Source organism: Salminus brasiliensis, chromosome 2, assembly GCF_030463535.1.
Source record: "Salminus brasiliensis chromosome 2, fSalBra1.hap2, whole genome shotgun sequence".
Classification (NCBI taxonomy): Eukaryota; Metazoa; Chordata; class Actinopteri; order Characiformes; family Bryconidae; genus Salminus; species Salminus brasiliensis.
Window position 1 is genome coordinate 21016975 of NC_132879.1, and position 24158 is coordinate 21041132.

The 24158-nt window shown below is 43.2% G+C and overlaps 1 protein-coding gene across 1 annotated transcript in view; it reads left to right on the forward strand.

Moving 5' to 3' along the window:
- Positions 1–24158, forward strand: part of ldlrad3 (low density lipoprotein receptor class A domain containing 3) — a 106067-nt gene that overhangs the window by 27003 nt on the left and 54906 nt on the right. Inside the window, exon 2 of the mRNA XM_072670037.1 lies at positions 11448–11594. Coding sequence (XP_072526138.1) covers positions 11448–11594 — 147 coding nt within the window. The remainder of the gene's footprint in view (positions 1–11447; positions 11595–24158) is intronic.

Genomic DNA, 24158 nt, shown 5'->3' on the forward strand with positions numbered 1-24158 from the left:
TTTTTTTTTTTTCAGAACACTGTGTGCATGTGTGTGTGTTTGTGTGAGCGAGCGCGCGAGAGAGAGAGAGAGAGGGAAAGAGAAGGCCTTGCAGAGTGTTTCATTAAGAATTCGTACTCGACAGGCCCTGTAGTCTTGTTTCGGTTGCTTGTAGCTTGTCAGTCCTCCGCTTTTCCACTCAATCACTGACCTACACTTGAGGTGTTGGATGTGTGTCGAGATCCGTAATCCACTGGGCAGGTAAAAGAGGGCAGATTGATGCTGTAGGTAATGCTATTTATGAAATGCCACATGGGGAGTGAACCAGCAGGGTGAAGCCCAACTGTGGGAGATTGGGAAGGGGGTTGGAATTATTATGCAAATTCTCATTACTTTGGGTAAGCTGGTCAAAAAGAATGGTCCCAGTTTAACAATGTTTTGGCCAGTGCATGTTAAAGGAGCCTTATGTGAATAATTATATTAATTGCTAATTGGCTCCCCCTACAGTTGTGGAGTGTAAGTCACATATGCACCACTGCTGTCAGTGCAGTCCACTCTTTGAGCTCCCCCAATGGACTTCTGGACACGTGCGTTTGTTGACAAGCTGAGAGATATAAAGCCGGCAAAGACAAGCATGTGGACTTTGTTGAATATTGCAGGATTTCACACAAATATGAAATGGTTAAACAGCTCCACCAAAGTTACGTAGTGCAGTAGCAGCGTTCTGGACACAAAGTGGCAATGAGAGAGATGGCATTCTCCTTATTGCAGGTCAGTGTACCATCAAAATGAATGAACTAATATTAGAAACTAGCCCTATTGATAATTATATGGCATGTGTAATATAATTGATCATTATATTTTCATGTGTACCCCCCAGATTAGACACATTATAAGCCCAGTCTGCTGACAGGAGAATATTGTGTTGTTAATACTGTAGAGCAGCACATCACCACCAAACCACCATGCCAGTTATGGGAATATGGGTTGCTACACGAACCAGGCCTTGTGATCGCAGCTTTTCCTGGGTCAGTGTCCGAAGAAGGGACACTCAAACTAGACACACGATAAAGCGAAAGCCGCGGAGGCCAACAGGGATCCGAGCAAGGCTACTGCTAGCGCTTTAGCAAGTCATGCCAAAAGGATTTTTTTTAACCAGTAAGACTTCAGAAAGAAAAACCTGGGAAATCAAGGCAAGGCTAAAAGCTAACCAGCTCCTCAGCTCACTCACGCTTACTTTCTACAAGGAAAATTAGTTTTATTATAAAGCAAAATAACAGGGTAAATAGTAAAATAATCATTTTTAATAATAAATACCAAACCAAAATCACGTACTATTTAACTATATAACTCAGTAAATACTATAAAATAAAAACTATAGTAATATAATACTCAGTAAATGCATTCTTTTAAAGGCACATTTTAAAGAAGTCAACCTGGCTGAAAATGAATGGAAATCAGTAACTGCTAATTAGCATAATGTAATTTGCATAATTTTTATAGATCTGCTTTATTCTGTTAGCGCCATTAGCATTTCAGACTGAACTATATCTTTAAAGGGAATTTTATCTTATCTTGTGCACTTAACTACCACTGCATGTCGTCTTCTCTCACTCATTTTAGTGAAAAGAAAGCTCACCCTCCTATTAAAATCTGTGTGTTCACGTATATATTAGCACCTGTGTACACATTGACATGTTTGCACACAGACATTAACATTAATGTATGCACTTGCATACTTATTTTTGTGTGGGTATGTGTGTTGGGTGTGGGTACGTATGAGTGTGCTCCCATTACGCACACAGTCATACTAGCAGGTGACTAATAGAAAAGACTCTGTGGGTGCAGACGTGTCTGGGTTGGTCATGCAGAGGCTTAATGTAAGCCCGGAAGGAGCCAATATTTGCTGGGCGTAATTGGCACGCCACCCGCCATGCCACCAGCAGCCCGTCTCGTCCCTGGCCCGCTCCGCTCCCCCATCCGCGTATTAAATTACTGTTAACACACTGACACGGCTGAGAGGATTGCGATGAGACAAGGCCACCCGATCCTTGCCATCGATCTGACGCTCCGCGTTTGAGAAACGCAAGCTGGCTGAATCACTGCGTCTGAGCATCACCGAGAAGCATAGTGAAAATGCCAAACCCTGACAGAGTGCCAGCCTCATCGCTCACCCTGCAGGAGGCCTGGAGACGCAAAACAAGCATCTTTGAACTTTGGGGAATGGCTGGGTTTATTTAAGGGAGCTTCTCAGCAGGTTGCCTCAACAAGAAAATGTAGATCTGCACTTAGCAACTAACAGTTTGTCTATTGTCCATTAACTGCGTAATTAGCATTATTTTTTCCTTCTTTTCCCAGAGGTTTTAGATTGCCTTGATATATGGAAATATTGCGATATTATGTTTTTATGTTTATGCAGTTCTTTATCGAGTCTCAGAAACGCAGTATAGATTTGAATGAATCGTTTACACGTAAAGATTGGTGGCAGACAGTGGTCCAGATTGTGCTGATCCCACTAGGGCTGCACAATATTAAAACCTGTTTAATATTAAAAAATGTTTTAAAAATACAGTAATTTATTTTTTACCAGATTTTTCCAGAAGTTAGTGATCCAACATGTCATCATATTAATAATGGAGGAAAATAAATAAAATATGGCCGATGTCATCTGCTATTGGTCATGGGAAATGAGAACAGTGTGAATTTTCGTGTGTTTAATTTAATTTGCACTTTGTGCGATGCTGATGCTGTTGATTTCTATGATTTTATGCAAACAGTATAGTATTGAGGTTTTCCCCTTTTTTTTTTTTGTTCGTTTACAGTATCACAATATATTGTCTCATGAGACATATTGTAACAACAGGTTCTTAAATATTCAGCTCTTCTTTATCCCATGGCATGACCTTGTGTGTCTTTTGATGAGTGCTGAGCATTTGTAAACAAATGGATGTCTCTCTCTTTCATTATAGCAGTTCTCAATGATTGGTGATTCATCTACTCTAGTGTTCATCAGGAGAGGAACGGCCTATTGCGCATTTACATATTTAAAAATATACAACGGTTAGTTCGGACCTCACGATCCGATTGGTTGAGAAGCATCCAGACTGTGCTAATATTTGTGATCAATAACAATAAGATCATAATATAAATAACCTATGATAAGTGAAATTAACCAAATAACGTAATATCACAATAATTTTACTAGATGCATAGAGTCTGACTTCTTATGCAGTCAGAACAGTGGGATTTAAAGGCAGAGGACAACGCTGCTGTCTAGTGGCTGGGGTTTAAACACAGCACAAAACGAACCACTGTCCGCCACCAATCTAAACCACATAACCTCGCGATATTTTTTCTTACACCCCTACCCCTGCACATCACACAGAAACAGCGACCTGTGGCCAGTAGGTTTGTATGTGAATCAAATGGCCCTCTCCTGTCAAAGTAGGTGGTTCTTGACCTGCGTTCAGAAACGCAGAAGAGCCAGCGAGCTGTTCTCGTCACTGAGTTCAGAGCTACAGCAGACATGGTATGTTCCTGCTAGGTATGGCCATCTGAGGTGCTGATGGAGATGCAAGCGCACTCTCTCTCTCTCTCTCTCAAACACACACACACCCACACCCAAGACTTCTTTCATCCTGACGTCTGGCTGGGAGAGGAAACGACAGGGGCAGGACATGAAATGGAAACTTTGTGATTGTGTGAGTTTGGCAAAGTGATGTAAGAGATTGCAGTGTGCTCAACACACCGCACTGATTCAAATTTGAAGTGAGCCTGTCATCTAGTTCCTCCTCTATAACAGCATTGGCTTGAATTTCACACACACACACACACACACACACACACACACACACACACACACACACACACACACACTCAAAAACACAAAGAACTAGACAATAGAAACACTCTCACTGTCTCCTTTTTTCTGTATCTTTCTGACAGTGATGTCAGAGAGAGGAAGTCTTACCTGAAGGCAGGATTATGAGAGAGAGAGAGAGAGAGAGAGAGAGAGAGAGATGCAGAGAGATGCAGAGAGATGCATTTCACTACAGCATTATGACTGTGCCTGTAGAGCAGTGTTGCTCTCCCTGTGTTCCTGGTTTGTCTGTTTTAAACTGTCATACTAGGTTGTGTGTGTGTGTGTTTGCACGTTGTGTAAGGACTCCTTGTAATCATGTGGACAGCAGACACTTTCAGGGCAGCTGCTTCTTCCTCCTCGTCACATGCTCTTGTGTTGTAGCTGGAAGGACTTCGGCCTCTCCGCATAAAGGCTCTTTCAGGATCTTTCTGACCGAGTCGAGTCCAGTCAAGTCGAGTTTATTCACATAGCACTTTTGACAGCGGGTGTTGTCACAACGCGGCTTTACACAGGTCTGGGTCCAAGCCCCACGTCAGCAAGCCAGTGGCGACGGTGGCTGGAAAAACTCCCTCAGAGCACAAGGAGGAGCGAAGATGAACTACAGGCCTCTCAGAACTCTTCAGTTGTTTATGAAGTGTTTTAAGTGCAAGTAGGACACAGAAGAATAAATCCCAAAGAATGAATTCATTCAATATTTTGAAGCTCTTTCGTGTATAAATAGTAAGTATGTGACTTCGGTTGGGGTGAAAAATGCTCAGATTTAAAGTTACAAGCAGATTATTACAGCACAGTTTTAATGCAGCAACAAAAACACTGTAATAATTCCTGAGTCTTACCGAATAATGTTGCTGTCCTCTCATCGTGTCCTCTCAGTGCAGTGTGCTGTTTGTATCTGGTTGGCTTTTAGCCATGCTTCCACTCTCACCACCCAAGTCATACAAAAAATAAATAAATAAATAAATAAGCCGGTTGTTTTCAAGTGAGCGGACGTTCAAGAGAAGATGGTAAACTGACTAGACTAGACTGCTATTTTACTGCTAGCAGAGTCTGGCGGTGATGTGCTGCTCTCCAGTATCAACAACATCCTATTCTCCCAAAGTCGCCGTCACACCTCCATAAAAAACTGTTTTGACAGCTTTCGCTAGTGGGTTGGGTTTATGTCCATTTCGGGCGTGCAAATATAACTAGTGAAGATTGTTATGTAACCATTTGGGGTTTTGGAATCTGATCAATTTCCAGCTCTGTTTTGTTTATGACGGATTTTCTTTTGAAGGTGGACACTGGTGGTTCACAGTAGTGTTGTGTTCCACTTACCTCGGATGTCGGAGCTGGAAGTGATGTCACTCACTAGTTGAGACTGCAGAGTTAAACACTCCGACAGTTGCACACTACTTTAAAACCATTCCTAAAAAAACAGGTAGCTAACTGGTTTGACAGTCCTTTACTGGCTTTTTATGGTGAATCTAAACAAAATATGACTAATATTTTGTCTGGGACATTAGCATTGTGAGTGACACCAGTTCATACCAACGCATTCTACAATGTTTTGAGCATACAAACATCATGGAAACACGTCCACAAGTTGGACAGTACTGTCTGTGAATTAATTAGATAAAATACATGAGTGCTTATGAATTGAATACTACTACTACTACTGCTTTTACTACTGCTGATGTATGGTGCAGCAATCTTGGATGGTGAAGCTCTTCCAAGGAAATCCGACTTGTGGGGGCGTTCCAGCTGAAATGTCCAATTTGGAACTTGGAAATTCCAACATCCCAGTTCACATGAAACACAGCGTTAATCGTTCCAAACTCTCATTATTAAACTATGCCAAGGAAAATACAGTTGTCCATTCTAGGGCGCTTGTGGTTCTTCATAGGACCATTGCCTTTACTAAAGAATAACTGACCACCCTTTTAAAAGGAGTAATTGAGTGCAGTATCATGTATGCATATTAGATCATGTATGCATCATGTATGCATGTTAGATTAGAAAAATTGTACAAGGGGTGGTTAAATAAAGGTGATCCAGTGAAAAAATGAGGTGTCATGAGAATGACAGAATGATAATTTGCATAATTAGCTGTGTATTGTAGAATACTGCAGAACGGTATTCAGTGAGGCTGATCATTAACAGATGAATTGAGAGCGCATCTTGTGGCCAATCAAGGCATGGTTTGTGCTTCTGTGTCTTCTCACATGTGTACATCTGCGCCCTGAGGCTCTAATCATAGGCCGTATAAAAGAAAGCTCACAGCTGGTCTCAGATCAGAGTGAAAGGCCTCAGTGTGGAGCCGCTGCTATGTTTTGAGGGATCTGGGCAGAATTCTGATGGGCTGCGGTGCTGCTGGCCTGTGGTTCAGTGGGGTGAGCTTTATTAAAATTAATCAATGCTTCCTACAAAGTCCCAGTCTGCCTCTCTCACTCAGTGCAGCTGGACAATTAACCTCCCTCGCCTTTAAAACAGCCCCGTTTTCATACAGCCATGCTTTGTGTGTGTGCGAGAGTGAGACGGAGTGACCGAGTGAGAGCGAGTGAGAGAGGGAGCGTGACAGAAATAGCATAAAAGTGAGAGTGTAACAGAGTGTCTAGGTTTGAGACTGTGTGTGAGAGAGCGAGAGAGAGAATGTGTCTAGTTCTGAGAAAGTAGGTTGACGATAGAATGATTGTCTAGGTGGACCGCGAGAGAAGGAGAAGGAGAGCTGAAGAGAGAGAGAGATTAAGGTTGAGAGAGTGAGAGCGAGAGAGATATATACTCTAGGTTGAGAGAGGGAGAGACAGACTCTAGGTTGAGGGAAATGGGGGGAGAGAGAGAGAGCTAGAAAGAGAGAGGTTGAGAGAGAGAGCTAGAAAGAGACTCTAGGTTGAGAGAGAGGGAGAGAGAGCTAGAAAGAGAGAGGTTGAGGTTGAGAGAGAGAAAGAGAGAGGATGAGAGAGCTAGAAAGAGAGAGGTTGAGAGAGAGGGAGAGAGAGCTAGAAAGAGAGAGGTTGAGGTTGAGAGAGAAAGAGAGAGGATGAGAGAGCTAGAAAGAGAGAGCTAGAAAGAGAGAGGTTGAGAGAGAGAGAGAGAGAGAGAGAGCTAGAAAGAGAGAGGTTGAGAGAGAGAGCTAGAAAGAGACTCTAGGTTGAGAGAGCGAGAGAGAGGGAGAGAGAGCTAGAAAGAGAGAGGTTGAGGTTGAGAGAGAAAGAGAGAGGATGAGAGAGCTAGAAAGAGAGAGGTTGAGAGAGAGAGAGAGCGCTAGAAAGAGAGAGGTTGAGGTTGAGAGAGAAAGAGAGAGGATGAGAGAGCTAGAAAGAGAGGTTGAGAGAGAGAGAGAGAGCTAGAAAGAGAGAGGTTGAGAGAGAGAGCTAGAAAGAGACTAGGTTGAGAGAGGGAGAGAGAGGGAGAGAGAGCTAGAAAGAGAGAGGTTGAGGTTGAGAGAGAAAGAGAGAGGATGAGAGAGCTAGAAAGAGAGAGGTTGAGAGAGAAAGAGAGAGCTAGAAAGAGAGAGGTTGAGGTTGAGAGAGGATGAGAGAGCTAGAAAGAGAGAGGTTGAGAGAGAGAGAGGGAGCTAGAAAGAGAGAGGCTGAGGTTGAGAGAGAGAGAGAGTGTCTAGGTTGAGAGAGGGAGAGGAAGTGTCTAGGTTGAGACAGGGAGAGAGAGAGAGTGTCTAGTTTGAGGGAGGGAGAGGAAGTGTCTAGGTTGAGACAGGGAGAGAGAGAGAGTGTCTAGTTTGAGGGAGGGAGAGGAAGTGTCTAGGTTGAGAGAGAGACTGTAGATTTGAGTGTCTAGGCGAGAGAGCGGGAAGGAAAGAATGTCTAGGTGTGTGTGTGTGAGTGTGTGCATGCAGATCTGTGTTGTATGTGAGTGTTGGCGTGTGCAGTAGAGGGGACGTTGCTGGAGAGCTATCAGAACTCGTGTGCTGGCTGAGAGCAGGTCCTGCTGCCAATTAAAGTGGAGCATTACAGAAATAACAATTAGGAGAGCTGCAGATAAAAGAGCTGGCGGCAGACGTTCGGTTCCTCTCCCTCTCCCTCGCCTGTTCTCCACTTTATTGCGCGAGACATTAGAAGGCCTTGCATCAGGTCCTCTGGGGCAGGAGGGGGCGCCGTTACAGGGTTCAAGACTGGGGAGCAAGCGAGAAAGAGAGGGAGAAATAGCCTAAATGAGGAGAAGAGAAAACTGCTGCAGGTTGAATAGGTTAGACTGTGTGTGGTTCTGAGGGTGGTGCTCGTCCAGCCTGTCTAATCAGTTCACTACCAGGACAGAATGCTATAATCCCCAATGAACTGGGCTTACATAAACTCCGCAGTGTCCAAGAGCAAGAGCAAGAGCGCCACCTGTAAAGCAACACTACGCTAAAAGTGCGAATTACACCTCCCGACTGTAGTACTGTACTTTTGCTGTTCCAGACCTGGATCTGTCTGACCCTGAAGCTGCCCACCCTTAACCTCTAGGCTATCAGCATCTCCAGAGAATCTCCTGGTCGGTGGACCTATGCTGCCCACCTCTATTACCTCTGTTATCTTAATGTCACTGATTTTAAAGCGATTTGTGGCGAAAATCAAACACGCTTCTACACCTTTACGCAACAAAACGTTTCTACATGCGAAACTCAGGCAGGTAAAGCTGTTCGTCTGAACAGCTCACGCTCCTACACTGATGAGCATAGACGAGAGAGCAACGCTTCACATGAGGTTTCGGTTTTATCTTCACCAGCATCACAGGAGCAGTCAGGGAGTTCCAGTGGCTGACAGCTGGAGGAAGCACAGTTGGTTACCGAGAATGTGTTGGAACTCAATGTGAAAAGGGCACGTTATTCGTCCACAGTTGCTTCTTTGGTTTACGTCCTAGGCGTCTTCAAACGTTGTTTTTTTTTTTTTTTTTTTTTTTTTTTTTAGGCTTTTTAGTTACCTTCACCTCCGCAGCCACGTCCTCCTGTGTTCTGCGTTATATAATATATAGGCCGCACAACCATCCATCCATCCATCCATCTATATACAACTATATAATAGTTCATTTTGATATTAATAGTGATATTAATAGCCCCCCGTTATTTGTGTCGAGTTCCACTTTGGTAAACTTGGACATACTTTGACGTGCTCTGCCCACCTCTGAAGACGAAAAACTGCAGAAATGCTAATGCTAACCATGTCCATGCTCAAATGAGCAACTGTCCCAACCACAACTCTGCATTTTGCACTGTACTGTAGTCAGTATGTTTATGGGTATATGTAGTATATTTTCTTCTTCACTAGGTGTGCTAACACGGTATTTTGCCAGGCTTGTTTATGAATGTGTGTGTGTGTGTGTGTGTGTGTGTGTGTGTGTGTGTGTGTGTGTGTGTGTGTGTGTGTGTGTGTGTGTGTCTGGGCTGTTTGCTGCTTAGCTTAAACAGGCTGTATCCACGGTCATGTGAATGGATGACTTGGACTTTCTCGCCAAGTCACAAGTTCCTTGTATCCTGCTCTCCTCATTAGCATTAGTCTTTACTCCCCGCCCGGCAGTCTGACCCACATCAGTGACCAGATTCATCTAAGACCGGAATATTGTGCAGATGGTTGGCTGGTGTCGGTTTGCCACTTTTTAGTCCTCATTAAGCCTCTGCTATTATTCTTCTTCTGGGTTGAGTGAAAGGGTCAGAGTTGTCTGAGAAGTGTTTTCCATATTAAAACTTTTCCTGCATGTGACGGATCAGTATTTGGCAGTGAAACAGGTGCATATCTTATCAGTGAGTTACTGAGAAACGCCGTAATCGTGGTGTGACGCTTTGCGATTTTTAGGCACCCACTCCTATAGGACCTCCTGCATTCTGTGATACAGCAAAATACATATGTGCACGTGCATTGTACACATATAGAAGTCTCAACTGACCCAAACAAAGCTGTTGATTGTAATGCCGTTATCCCCACTCTTGATCACAAAAGACATTCCAGGAGCCTGAAACCATCCAAACGCCCACTAAAATGACGCACCATGTATTTAATCCACTGTGACAGGCAAGTGATCACATCTAGCTTGTAGTTGTAGTTTAGCTTGGCTGGGGACAAAAAAGCCAAATTCTGAGCACCACCAAATCAGTATCACAGTTAATTGAACATTTTACGGCAGTTAGTTATGCGGGCAGGGTTGTGTTGATCAGAGGTTTTGAATGTCGGTTTTGACTAACGTTTGATTAATTGCCCAGCCTTATTAGTAGCCATTACATTTAAGCCATTTTAACCGTGCTGTGGCAAGCCTAATGTTCAGCAGGCTAAACGAACAGAACAACAGACGAACAGAATGCCTGAACTAATACTGGAGGTTCTGTACTGAGCTTAACTGACTAATCCAAACTTATCCACCGTTTATTTTTATTTATTTTATTTTTTTCAACCTCAAACCAAGTCATTTTGTGATTTGTGTTTACTGCTGAGGTGTGAATTACACTCCCCAACTGTAGGGGGCGCTTGGTAGTAAAAAAAAAAAAAAAAGCCAGTTTTCACAAAATGCCAGTTTCATCTATGTGAATTTCTCTAGTAGCTGTTAGCTAGATGGTAAGTACTCTTTAGATGGTTAGATGGGTTCAGAAATACAAAAAAAAGTCTTTCTGGAAAACTAACATTCACACATCATCCACTGATGAGAACAGACCTTCTAGAGTCCTTATAAGCCTTGGTAGTGTTAGCTCATTAGGTCATCTATAGAGGAAGCTTCTGTTACTCATTAAACATGAAACCCTACTGATTTTCCTCAGCGGTTTTTGAATATTATATGCCGAGAGTTGCTAAATTATTGCACTACTGGAAGTAGGGCTGGACGATATGGTAAAAATACTTTATCACAGTATTTAAAGCCTTTTTTTGTGATGCACAATATTTAGCACAATACATGTAATCACAGACTAAATGCATCAATAGCAACTACTGTAGTAACTACTTTTCAGATACTTGTACTCCTGTCAACATCTGCTGCTCTTCATCTAATTAAACCAGTCTAATTACACTGTTAGTAATGGAATCTGCAGCTGATCAGTGTTTATTAAGCACCGACAGTGTCCTCCATATGCTTAGAAATGCATATTGTAATCACGATAACATTTTTTAATAATAATGTCATATTTCTTAGCTGTTGTGTTGTGTCTGTTATATATATATATATATACATTTTTAGTCTGCAAGGTCAATTATTCAATCTCTGTTCATGTGAACGTCCCCCATCTAGCAGTGTTCCCAACACTAGGAGGAGGAAGACCAGCAGATGTACAACACTAATTCTGGCCTTTCTCCAGCTTGACATGCTATTTCATTTCACAGCCATTATGATGCATAATGGAAAAAGAGTGATTACTTGTATTGTTTTACTGTTTTTCTATTGTAATCACTTGTATTGCAGTAGGCGTCTAGACAGGCGTTTTGCATGTAAACAATGTATTTCGTAAAGTGAGCCAAAGCTCTTAGTTAGGTGTGTGATATAAGATTCCATTCAAGTGTAAATAGGATTAATTTTCCATTTGCTGTAATCTGTGCAGGGTGAACTAATAATTCACTTGAACAAAAAGTAAACCAGTAAGAACACATAAATAAGCCCAGTTTATTTTAGCACTACCAGTCATTTATGTGTTTGTTTGCTTGCTTGTGTTCAGACAGCCAGCTTCTTCCTGGGAATAACTTCACCACTGAGTGCAACATCCCGGGCAACTTCATGTGTGGGGATGGGTTGTGTATCCCTGGAAGCTGGCAGTGTGACGGGTTTCCTGACTGCTTCGACAAGAGCGACGAGAAAGGCTGCCGTAAGTCACACTGCTTCTACTTCTTCTTCTTCTTTTAATTAAAAAGGGTTTTATAGTAAAATAGTAAAAGTCTGTTTAAAACGTTGTTGGGATTGGTAGATTGGTGAAAAAAAAATTCTAGCTATATAGAACCATGAAACCATGAAGTTCAAGAGTCAGAAATCCGATTTCTGTACTATTTATATATTTGTGTTTTGTGCTTAAATTATGCAACTGTTTAGAGCCGGGACACATTTAATGCCATCAAAGCTGTATGTGGATATGCCAGAGTATAAGACTGGTTTTTACTGTAATGCACCAGTAAGAAGAGCTAGCATTGCCCGCCACAAGCAAAAATGCTTGCTTTGATCCTTTTTGGCTTCCTTCTCTTATGCTCTCTCTCTCTCTCCCTCTCTCAGCTGCTCCTCTCCAGGCATAGATGGTGATGTTGATAAGACATCACTTTGTATCTTTGCCATGGAGAAGCGTGTTCCCCTTTCGGAAAGCCCCCACGTCTCTCTGTATCCTCAGCTCTCCGTCAGGGGTTTCCCCCTCAGCTCTTCCCTCCAAATCAGTGCAATCTTCTATACACTCGTCCTTCTCATCTTTCAACGTTCATGTTTTTTTTTTCCCCTCTTTCTTTTCTCTGAATGTGTTTTTAATTAAGCAGCGTGCTGGTGGCATGATGTTGGAGAGGAGTAGCGTGAGTCTGAGCCAAACCCCCGCTGGCCCCCACGCTCATTTACTGAGACTGGGAGACGCCTCTGGAGAGTCTGGTGTGCTGCAGTCACTTGCAGCCACCTCCCTCACTCTCTTTGTCTCTCTCTTTTTCTCTTTCTCTCTCTGTTGCTGGAGATGAACCCAGAGGAGAGGAATTGTGTGGCTCTTGCCCACGTGTTCTGTCACATTCACTGCATTTGGGGTGGAACGTTTCTTTCCTTGTCTTTTTTGGATATCTGAACAGCTGGTTTAGTGATTTAGCTTTGTGTTTTGACGTTTTTTAGGCACTACCAGTTGACCTTAAGAGCCGTAACTGCCGGCTGCGCAGTATACTGTACGCATTTGTCAGCAGTTCCAGGGTCGGCACGCTGTTAACGGCACTATGTAACTTTGGAGAAGCGGGCAGGAAAACGTTTAGGGGAACACTCCGTCGCGTTTCTTTTCCTTTCAGGGTCAGTTCTCTGTATCTCAGCTTGTCCAGAAATGCATGTGTAAAGTATGTCCTTTAGGGGTGTCTCAAAGCACAAATTCCACTTCCTGACTGTAGGGGAGCCCTAAAGACATACACTCATATGTATGTGTAGTTGGCAATGAGGTAGGCAACCACTTCATCGCCTCTGGGGAGTAATTGGGGGTTGGGTGCCTTGCTCAAGGGCTCAAGGGCCAGCTTCTTTTAACAGTAGACCATGACTGCAGTACATGAATATATAAGATGATGTCCAGTATACCCCAGTTTATTTATCCCATTGGGGCAGGCCACACTCTTCCTTACTTTGCTGCATGGCAGACTGCCTTGTCTCTTACCTTTCCCAATAGTACACCTTAACAGTTTCTGAGTGGCCAGTTTTTCCATCCACACCCTTGTTTGTTTCCCCCAGTGAGATGTCTGCTTAGTCCAGCAGCCAGACGTCTAGGTCCCACGGGACCTCCAGTTCGCTCTGGGCTGACCTGGCTTTTCTCTAGGCTTTTTTTTTTTTTTTTTTTTTTTTTTTTTTACAGGCCCTAGAGTTGCTCCAGTGCTGATGTTGACACTCTGTGTATATTTTGGTATTCCGCTCTCGCCCGTGATTGCAGAAAAGCCTGTAAAGATGTGCAGTGTACTCTGGGGCTTTGCCTGACGTGTTTATTTGGCCATCAAGCCACAGATTGAGGGTGATGTGTATGAAGAATTTCTTCCTCCCTCCACCAGAAAAGCTGTATTTCTTTCCGCTGGTTCTGGCTTTCCGAACCTCCTTAGAGAAATTATGCTAACAGAGTCCAGGATATTACATTGCTATTGTATCTGTGCTTCCTACCACCCACAAACAGATTGTTATTAGGCTTTGCGTATCCCGAATGAGCGCTTCTATGAAGCCTCTTAAAAATGATCTGGAAAGGAAAAGACGATCAATCCAGAGAGACACGGCCGGCAACACTGCAGCATACCGGGAAAGTTCTGTTTTGTCTTCTTCTGTGTTGTGACCGGTACTGAGGACATGTTTGGAAATGTTCACGTAGGCCCCAGCTTTCTACGTACTGGGGAAAGCAAAGGCCAGTCATCCTCATCAGTCCCGCTTTGTGGCTTTTTACCCAGGCCTCTCGTCCTGTGGGAAATCTGCTGGACTGTAAAGTTCCTGACTTCAAGAGCACAGCCCGTGGCAAGCGGATTTTCAGTGTAGCTTTTCATTTGCAAATGCTTCAGACATGGGAGGAAACTACAATAGCCATTCAATCATAAAGGCAGTGACTTCTCTCCATCATCAGGGATGAGCCTGCAGTTACAAACGCTTCCCCCTCCCGAGGGAAAAGCGTTAGCCAGGCCAGAGGAAAAAAAGGATTGTATCAGGGAAAGAAGGAAAAAACAGATTGAGTCCCAAATGGAAACGAGGTTACACCTGTCTGTTTATCCGCTTTCTGATTAACAAGCCGTTCATCGGCTCACGCACACCCGCCTCTGACACAAAAGCTTTTCATGTTTGGCCCAGCCATTAACAGGAGGTGCATCTGTAGCTCTTTGTGTAATGAATACATTGAGTTCACTTTTGATGGGCAGCTGAAATACTCGGAGGGCTTGTTAATAATCGTTTCTGCCTGGTTTTGGGTCAGCGACTCGCCTCTTTGTCCCCTCACAGCAACAGCACCGTGCAATTAGTAGCAGAGACAGATGAGAAAGCGCTTTGCACAAATTGGGATATTTATGCAGAGCTGAAAGGAAAGGAAAGGTCAAAGCCAATCGAAAAAACCCAGTCTCTCCCCACCTCATTAATGAGAATTTGTTTTTGGAAATAACAGGGCCAAGGGGAATAGACAAAAGTGCAGCTACCTTGGGTATGGTACCGGTTAGAAATTTGGACATGCCTGCTTATGCAGGATTTGTATTTAGTAGAATCATAAGCTCTTAAAAATAAGGGTTCTTTAAATGGTTCTTTGAGGGATGCCATAGAAGAAACACTTGTAGTTCCTTAAATCCTTCCATAGAACCGGGGCTTTGAGTGGCTCAGCAGGCTAAGGAGCTTTTTTTTTTTTTTGCTTGCTCCACTAGTTCTGTATGTTTGGTCGAGTGTGAAAGCTGTTTTCGAGACTGGATGTGGCCCAGAACACCGATGTCTGGTCTTGCAGAAGCGAAGGAATTCTGGTGCTCAGTCTCTCGTCAATTTAAGACTTGACTACTGCAACTCTCTTCTGGCTGGTCTCCCTCTGAGCACCATCAGGCCCCTGCAACTTATCCAGAATGCAGTGGCATGGGTCGTCTTCAACGTTTCTACATTCAGCCATGTCACTCCATTGCTGCGCTCTCTTCACTGGCTTCCTGTAGCTGTCAATGATGATCAATGATGTTCACCAAGAGCCCTTGGAGCTTCAAGTAAGGCTCGGCTCGACCCGCCATCCCTCAAAATCCACATAAGACAAGCGTCTAGGCTTTTTTCTGTCCTGGCACCAAAGTGGTGGAACGAGCTTCCCCTGGGTGTCCGAACGGCAGAGTCGCTCACTGTCTTCAAACGCAGACTGAAGACCCACCTCTTCTGAGAATACTGGGTTGAATGGTAGAGTGGTCAACTTATTGACTTGTGTTTAGCACATTAGCTGAGGTTATTCTTGGGTAAATAGCAAAGCACTTTAGTCACTCTGGATAAGAGCGTCTGCTAAATGCCTTAAACGTAAATGGTGCTGCAGGTCCACTGCAGGTGTGGAAGCTGTCCGCTTCCAGTGCTGCATGTGGGGTTGCATGATTGGGGTTACTTTTTTTCATGTCTGCTTTGACTTCGCTGGCATGACTAAAAACCTTCTCCTAAAAGAACGGCTCCTCATTTGCAGATGTTCTTGAACGGTGAAATGCCATGATTTCAGAATCATGATTGACTTCACTGCTTGAGTGTTTGTATCCGAGGATAGACCTAGGTCCTACCATTTTGCAAAAAGACTTATAGAAAAAGTGACATTCATTTTTCTAAATTGTGCAATCGATCCATGGTTTAAATGGAATTCTCCTTAGTGAAAGACATTCCAGCGATAATGGGCCTGTCCCCCAAACAAGCACTGAATCGTTCCTGGATCAGGACTCATGTATTCAGCCCAAATGTGAAAATGCCATAAGACTATGGCCTCTTTTTTTATGTCCTCCTTCAAATAACCAGTTGAAGCAGCTTTATTTTTTAAGAGTGCAGCATAGAAATCAGAAGTCTGAAAGAACTCCTATAGAACTATGCAGCGACCAAAAAGTGTTTGAAAAAGGTATGTTCTTCAAAGTAGCCCCCTGTACCTTGAAGCAGCTTGCAGCTGGCATTCTCTCAAGCAACTTCATGTGGAGCCTCCGGGGATGCTTCCCCAAATGTTCACATATGCCGAGTACTTGTTGGCTGCTGAAAACTGGTTTAAAGGGAGCAGTTCTAATTCTAACAGTTTTAATCCTTTTTTTTTTTGTCCTCCATTAAAAATAATTCCTAATTCCTGCGTAGGCATCATCATCATCATCATCATCATCATAATCATCACCAGCGTTTACACTATACTAAAACTGGGCAGTGCCATGATTGGTATTAAAGGGCCTAAAATGTGCTGAAATTGGGTGTCGTACTCTCCACACCATTACACCCCCTCTACCAGCCTGGACTGTTGACACAAGTCAGGTTAGATCCATGAATTTGTGCTGATTGCTCCGAATTTGGACCTCTCCATCTGTGTTCTGGTAAGCTTGCTCCCAATGCAGCCTCAGCTTTCTGTTCTTGTGTTCTTGTGTGCATTCTGAGATGCTTTTCTGCTCACCACAATTTTAAAGAGTAGTCCAGTGGTCCAGAGGATAGCTGGTTCCAATCCCGAGTCATGCCTCCTGCCATCAGCAGCCAGAGCCTGAGAGAGCACAGTTGACCATGCTCTCATATAATCTTGCTGGCTTAGGTTTAGTGAACCATATAAAAAATGTCAGTCCTGTAAGGTCCACCAAGCTTTTTGATATAACATGTTTTCTTAAATGGATACTTGGAGGTACTAGCGTGGGCTCTCCTACAGCCGTGATGCAGATCGTTTACCAGCTTTTTGACAACAATTTTTTTTGCTACGACAGACAATCCCTGCTGTGTCGATGCCGTTGCGGCTGTAGGGTGCACGGTAGCATCACTACTCTACAGCGCTGGAATTTCCAGCTTCGGCTTAAAGATGACGAAGGCGTTTAACGTTAACGTTAGCTATGTAGCATATAATCTTGGTTCAACGTCCTCACTACTAGTCATTCTGCTAAATACCAAAGCAACAGTGTGTGTGTGTGTGTGTGTGTGTGTGTGTGTGTGTGTGGTTCGTCTGTGTAGCATCCACCCTTTTGCAGGTTGTTATGGGAAGAACTCAACACACAGGTTACCCCCATGATGTGCTGTTCAAAGCCTGCAGCATGTTCACACTGAGGTTAGATGGTTCAGGTCTGTGGAGTAGTGGTGCTGCCCTGCATTCACACTTCCCAGAGCAGCACCAGCACTCACTGAAGCCAGCACCACCCCTCCTCATTGTGTCTCTGTATTAGCTTCCTCTCCCTGTACTCAGAAGCAGTTTAAAAGTTCAGCGGAGACTGTCTCGTAACCCCGACCTCCACTCTGTTTGTTGTTATTTTGTCCGTGTCTTTTTCTCTCTCTCTCTTTTTTTTTTTTTTTTTTCTTCTTTCTTTTTATTTCCGTCTGCTCATAGAAGAGGCTGTTCTCCTCCGAGGGACGTGGAGGAGGATGCCCCCCGCCTCCCAAACAAGCCTACTTCCTATCTGTTTGTTTGTTGGCTTGCGTGTTTTCATCCCTCCAGCAGGAAGGTCAGAAGCCATGTAGAATAAATACTGAAGTGGGTTTTAAATAGCATGGTATTGCAGCCACTCTTTGACTCCCTTCTGGGCTCTGGGAGTCCAGTTCAAAGTGTAACCTTCACCACTGTACGAATGCTGGTCCTATATAACTGGTCCTAGTGTATATCTCACACCGAGCCTTCTTTTTCCACCCTGGAGTGTCTCCAGCACTTGTTTCATGTGAACTATATCCGTACAGTCTGTGGATAATTATGATTTCTGGTGAGATGTCGAACCAGTGCTGCGGAGTCTGGAAAGGTCACGTTTTAATGAGATCTTAGAAGACTGTACCCAGTTTCGCTAACTCTGAGGATGCTCTAGTTTAGGCCTAAACATGTACAGTATATATTTCAGAATTTTGTATTCGTGCTGCAGATCATCTCAGTACTGTGTGCCAGATTCCACTCCCAGTGGTTCTTTGAGCGATGCTATAGAAAAACCACGTCAGGGTCTATAAAGAGATGGTAGTGTAAAGAAGGTCTAAAGAACCTTGTGAAGAATCTTTACGTCACTATTACGAACACATTTCTTCATGGAACCAAAAATTGGTTCTTCTGAAGCATCGATCATAGAACCATTAAAGTGTATATACTGATTTACAGCATGTATCCTCTACAGAACAACCAAACTTTCAGACACCTACTAGGTTTCGGAAAAAAAAGTACACTGGATATACAACAGGATTTGAAATGGAGGAATCGGGTTGGGGTTAAAGTATTGGAATCTTAGCCCATTCTGCATGGGTAGGGTGGCAAACAGTGGAAAATGTTGGTAAATTACCATTAACTTTCCATGGAAACTTTAGCTCAGGAACTTTGGAAATAATCCAAAATGTAAACTTTCCATGGAAATTTTGGGAACTTTAGGATTTAACAGGAATTTATTGGAATTAGTAGGAAATATTGGATAATGTATGTATTGTTATGCCTTCATGTCTGCTGTTGACAAAAAACTACATTGATGATAGTGTATGATAAACAGGTATTTATGGGAATAAAATGGGAACATTCTAAACAAAAGTGAGAAACTTACATATAGTTGGTAAAAACAATATACTGAAGCATAATCTTGGCAAAAATAATTATTATTATGATATAATACCAAAATAGTTTAATAGAAAAGCTGCTTCTCAATCCCAGGCACATGGCACATTACACACTACAGGGCTATTGAGACCACACCTCTTGCATTCACTGTTCATTCCTCCATCACATGTACAGCACACATCCAGATGATTTCTAGAATTTTCCCATAATATTCCTATTTTATTCCTATATTTTATTATATATATATATATATATATATATATATATATATATATATATATATATATATATATATATATATATATATATATAAACATTTCCAATTTTGGATGAGGGAGCCATGGTTTAGGGAACCATAGGGAGCCTCTACATCAAGAGGTCTTCACTTCCAGTCTTGGGGGGGCTGATGTCCTGATTTTCATGCTCTAACACACCTGATTCAGTTTTTCATTTGTTGTTGTTGCAATCTGTGCTGGACATCGGCCCTCCAAAAAACGAGCCTGCTCTACATAATGTAAAGCTACGCAAATCAGTATGCGATTTCTCAGAATCATACATTCAAGCCGAGAACCTTATAGGGTCCTTTGTTTTTTATTAAGAGTGTAGGCCCCCATCAGTGCTTCCTCTTAGCATTCATTCATAGCAGTGTGAGTGTGTGTGAGGTCCTTTGGAGGCCTTGGTTGAGGATTAAGGCATTGCTCACAGGATTTGCTTACTCCAGCACTCCCAGAACACAAATGGCCACCAAGTTGTGTCCAGCCCAGGATGGAGGAAGCGAAGGTCAGAACCTGGAGCGAGAAAGATCCAGCCGTTTTATCTGCCTCAGTGAGGGATTAACCCCGGCGTCCCTGCAGCTCAACACCAGACGCGCAACGCTCAGCCAACACATCCTCTTAAACTTCACTGCTTATGTCTTACAAGGCTCTGGTGCTGTTCATGTCTTTCATGAAGCTTTTTAAGGTCAGGCTTTATTGTGTTGGATGTGTTAGGCCCAAAGGGAGTGTCTTGATGTATACTATAACTGCTCTATTCATCATTTCTAAATGCCACTAGCTCTGTTTGATATTTCCATCATGCACACGCTGAAAGTAGAGTCATGAATGTAGTGGTTGCTGGGTATTAATATCAAGCTGCTGCCGAGGTAACCAGTTGGTTTACGGGGCTTTCGGAGTTTCATTATCATGTAAGAGGCTGGTTAGTGTCTCATAAAATGCACACCTCATGAATTTTTCATATCTATTAAGGCTCTTATGCAGAAGTAGCATGCATCTCTGTGTGTGTGTGTGTGTGTGTGTGTGTGTGTGTGTGTGTGTGTGTGTGTGTGTGTGTGTGTGTGTGTGTGTGTGTGTGTGTGTGTGTGTGTCTTTGTGCATTTCCTTTTTCTTAGACCAATCTCAATAATGCAAAGCTTTTGAAAGCAGTACTGGCTGATGTTTGTACTGGTTTGTCATTACCTTCATACCAGCAAGACAGAAAAGGTGCAGATAATCTCAGATTTTGGTGAAAATGATAATGCAGCGTTCCCTCATCTCCTGCTTTGTGGTTGATTTCCATTTGAGGTAACATTAGTGTAGGAGCCACATTAAAGGAAATCCACTAATATATATATATTATAGTGCTGTTACTTATGGAATTATTCCATATTGTATTTGCATATACGACGATCAGCCATAGCAGTCAGTTCTCAAAGTTGATTTCTAGACATTTCCCATAATATTCCTATTTTTATTAATTCCCATGGTAAATTTCCCAACTACAAAAATTCTCAGAATTCCCGGAACCCCCCGAAAATGATTATGGACTCCAGCTTATCAATTGATTATCAGGCCTCTTATGAGCTAGATCATTTTTGTTAACCTTTTAAAGCCTGAACTATCAAGTAATTGCCAGAAATGTCCACACTTGTACTGTTTTGTAGGCACAACAATAACTAACACAGTGAATATATGCATCATATATTTTATGGATTATATTTTACACCTGTATTGTATTGGTGAAAGCAGGAAAATGTGAAGTGTAAGTATCTAAGCAAAAGTGTGATGGCTAGACATAGGTAAAGGTAAAGGTGCTCGTATTTATCACTGTACTATGAACAGCGAAATGTGTCTTCTGCATTTGACCCATCTATGGTAGTGAATACACACACACACACACACACACACACACACACACAGTAGGGGCAGTAAGTGCACACACCCAGAGCGGTGGGCTATACTATATTCATTTCAACTTTAAAGTCCTTCCATGGCATAGCTCCAAAGAAGCCCTTCTGTGTATAACCATAATACTCATGCCCCTTTACAGCCCCTGCTTTGTTTAGGTTTGGTGGAGCCGTTATCCCATTGCACGCCCCACAGGAACAACACAGCTCAGGTTTGGGTGCAGACTGTCTCTTTCATGATGGTCTGCTGCTTATGGAAACACAGGAACACTCGTGTCATGAGGCTCCTCCGTAATCACAGTGGGAACCAGACTAGATGATTGCATTCAGGATAGAAAGCGCTCAAAAGTACCACCTTATGCACAGGGGGGGTTCTTTTGTCACTGCTGCAGAAAAAGTATTACTTCTTTACAGTTGATGTGGATTGGGAAGCAAGGTATTCAAGTAGGAAATGATTAGAGGCATGGCAAGATTTTTTTATGACCAGTGTTTTTGCTTGATAGTAAGGGGGAGCTGCTAACCAGCACACAGGACAAAACGTTTATTTTTATGTTATATATTTTTAGAATATAAATTTGCCTTGCAGCCACAAACTTTTAAAGCTTTTGAAAGATCAGTATATGGAACAAGTTCAGTACATGGAACTGATGCACTGTGACCCTCAAACACTGTTGTCTCCTCTTTCAGAAGAAATTCCAGCATAACCGCAAAGCTGTCTGATTCCAAAACTACAGAACTGTTTCATAACGACCTTGACTCATTTTATTTATTACCTTTAAATTGACATAAACCCAGCCTTCTAGAGAAAGCCGTAGTCCAACTGGCAAAACAGTAAAACACGACAGAGACTTCTGGGGAATATGGTGGTGTTTGCACTGGGAAGCAGCACATTGCTGCCAGACTCTGCTAGTTATGTGAATATGCGACCAATATGCAACCAGGACCTCTGTGCTGGGGTCTGCAAAAGGGGGGCTCAAACTCAGCACGCAACAAATCAAAAGCCAGGGGGAGTGGACTGGGATCTGTGCTAGCCTAAAAGTTGGACGCCAGTGTTAGCTTCTCCATCTCTTCTCTCCATCGTCTGCTCAGTCAAAAACTAACTGGGCTGCCTTAGCTGAATAGCAAACTGGAGCTAGTCAGCTAGAGAAGGGAAAAGAAGGGAAAGCACTTTTCTCTCGCAAGAGCGAGGCTAAAATCTGAGCAGTCAGTCTCTTCAGCTTGCTAACATGTTATGAAATGGGGCTACTGTGAGCTTGTTTTAATGCCGTAAAACGGCCATTATTTTTTTGGTGTATTTTCCCCACAAGCAAGGAATTTACCACAAGAAATATTGTCATGGCTCCTTCTGAAGCTGCGCTCACACTGGGATTTGTTGACAAAGTTTCACATGTGAAATCCTATGCATCTCAGTGAGAATTGCTGCGACAGGCAAATTTCACTTACATGACTTTCAGGCGAATAAATTACGCCTACAAACCTTTACATAGAGTTCAACTTCATCTAACTCAGACACTCGCAGAAATTTGTGAATTCACGTCCCCACCAATAGCGCTGCGGCTCCGGCTGTGTGACCTACGGCGTCCTCTGCTCTGTCTGAGCCAACATGGAGGAAGCACTGTTTGTTGTTGATTGAAGTCGGGAGGTGGGATTAGATGGAAGACTGCATGCAGCCATGGCCGAAATTAGAAAACTCTGACTGCGTCTTGAGGCAAAATAACAGGGTTGTAAATAGGCAGCATCTGACCTTTTTTTTTCTTTTTCAACCAGTCACATACTAACTGCTTATACATCAAACACCACAATTCTCAATAAATTATTTCACACCTTTAATATGATCTAGAAACTAATGAACTCAGAAGGTAGAAGACTTCTGACTTCATTTGGATTGTAGATAAATTGCTTGTCGAGACTTGAAACACAAATTATCGCAGTTACTCTGCTGACAGCAACATTTGCACGTTTTTTTTTTTAGCATATTTTGATTGGATCTTAAATCTATAGCAGTCTAGCTGTAGCGGGCTTCGGCTATGAGACGGCTTTCGCGATCAATATCTGTTAGAAATACAATTAATTGTTCAACAGCTGGGTTCATTACTTGGACTAAGCAAGTAGAGGCGCTTTTAGCCCTCTATTGTTCTTTCATTAGGAGTCCTGTGCAGTTGAGTTATTGGATAGTGGCACGGTAATCAGTGTTATATTGCAAAAGGGAGCTTTTCAGCTCTCTCAGGGCCAGGTTTCTGAACTTCTAGAGACCCTTGTCTAATCTCTGTTAGTGTTTGGTATCTGCTGAAAATGAGTGGCTTATGAGGAGTCTGCCTGAGTTTAGGCCTGTGGTCGTGGATCACTGTTTTTTTTATTTTTTATTAAATTTATTTAAGATTCTGAGTGTGCGCGCGCGTGTGTGGTCAGTTTAGGAATGCCCGCTTGCTGTTGTTGTCTTAGCTTAGCTCAAGGGCTCTATGAACTCAGAGTGTGAAGGAGGAGGCCCTCTTAATTGGAAAGGGCCATCAGAGGCCTAGACGCCTAATGGATGACTGATCAATGAGCTGGTGTAATTAATACCAAAGAGCAGGGATGGAATATCGATCAAGGTCTCTTGCGCTCTCTTCGTTTCTCTCCTCCCCCTCATCCTCCCAGTTCCCCCCCCCCCTCCAGCTTAGAGAGCCGTCTCTGCTCAATCAGCCTCCATGGAGCAATGTGGGTTTAAAATACATAAAAGACTGAAAGATGTTCTCCTGTTGCGTCAGGAGCTCCGTTGAAACAAAGCCATTAGGAGACATGAGCAATCCTGTTGAATATTGCATATGTATCTCCGTCTGGGGCTTCTGCTGCTGAACTCTGCCGAGTAGATCCATTCCCGCAGATCTCATTAGAGCCCGTTATTGGTTTGACTTGTTCGACGAGGTGCTGCTTAACTCTTGCCGTACGTACCCAATATAGGAACTTATTGACACCGCCAAGGCCTTCCCAGCTGATCCAGCTAATGATGCCTCAGAAGAATGGAAATGTTCCCTAACGGTGAGCCGAAGCGGCTCCGTTACTGTATTGCTGTTGAAGGGCCGGCTCAGAGAAGCGAGGATTGATTGGATCTCTCCCCCAGCCCCTCCGTCAGGCTGCATACGTCTCCTGATGTCCTGCTTGCTTTCACCCAGACTCCATTACCTATTGATTTCCCTTCCTTCAGGAGCACTCTCCCAAGGTCAGAGAAGCCTTTCAGCTCCTCTACTATACGTTCCCCTGTTCTCCCCCCACCCCCGCCCCCTCCGCTTTCATCCCTCTACTCCCTATTGCTCCGGCATGCCAGACATGACCTTGTCCACTTGCTTTAGGAGCGCTCTCGTAGGATCCCCAGAGGACAGTCT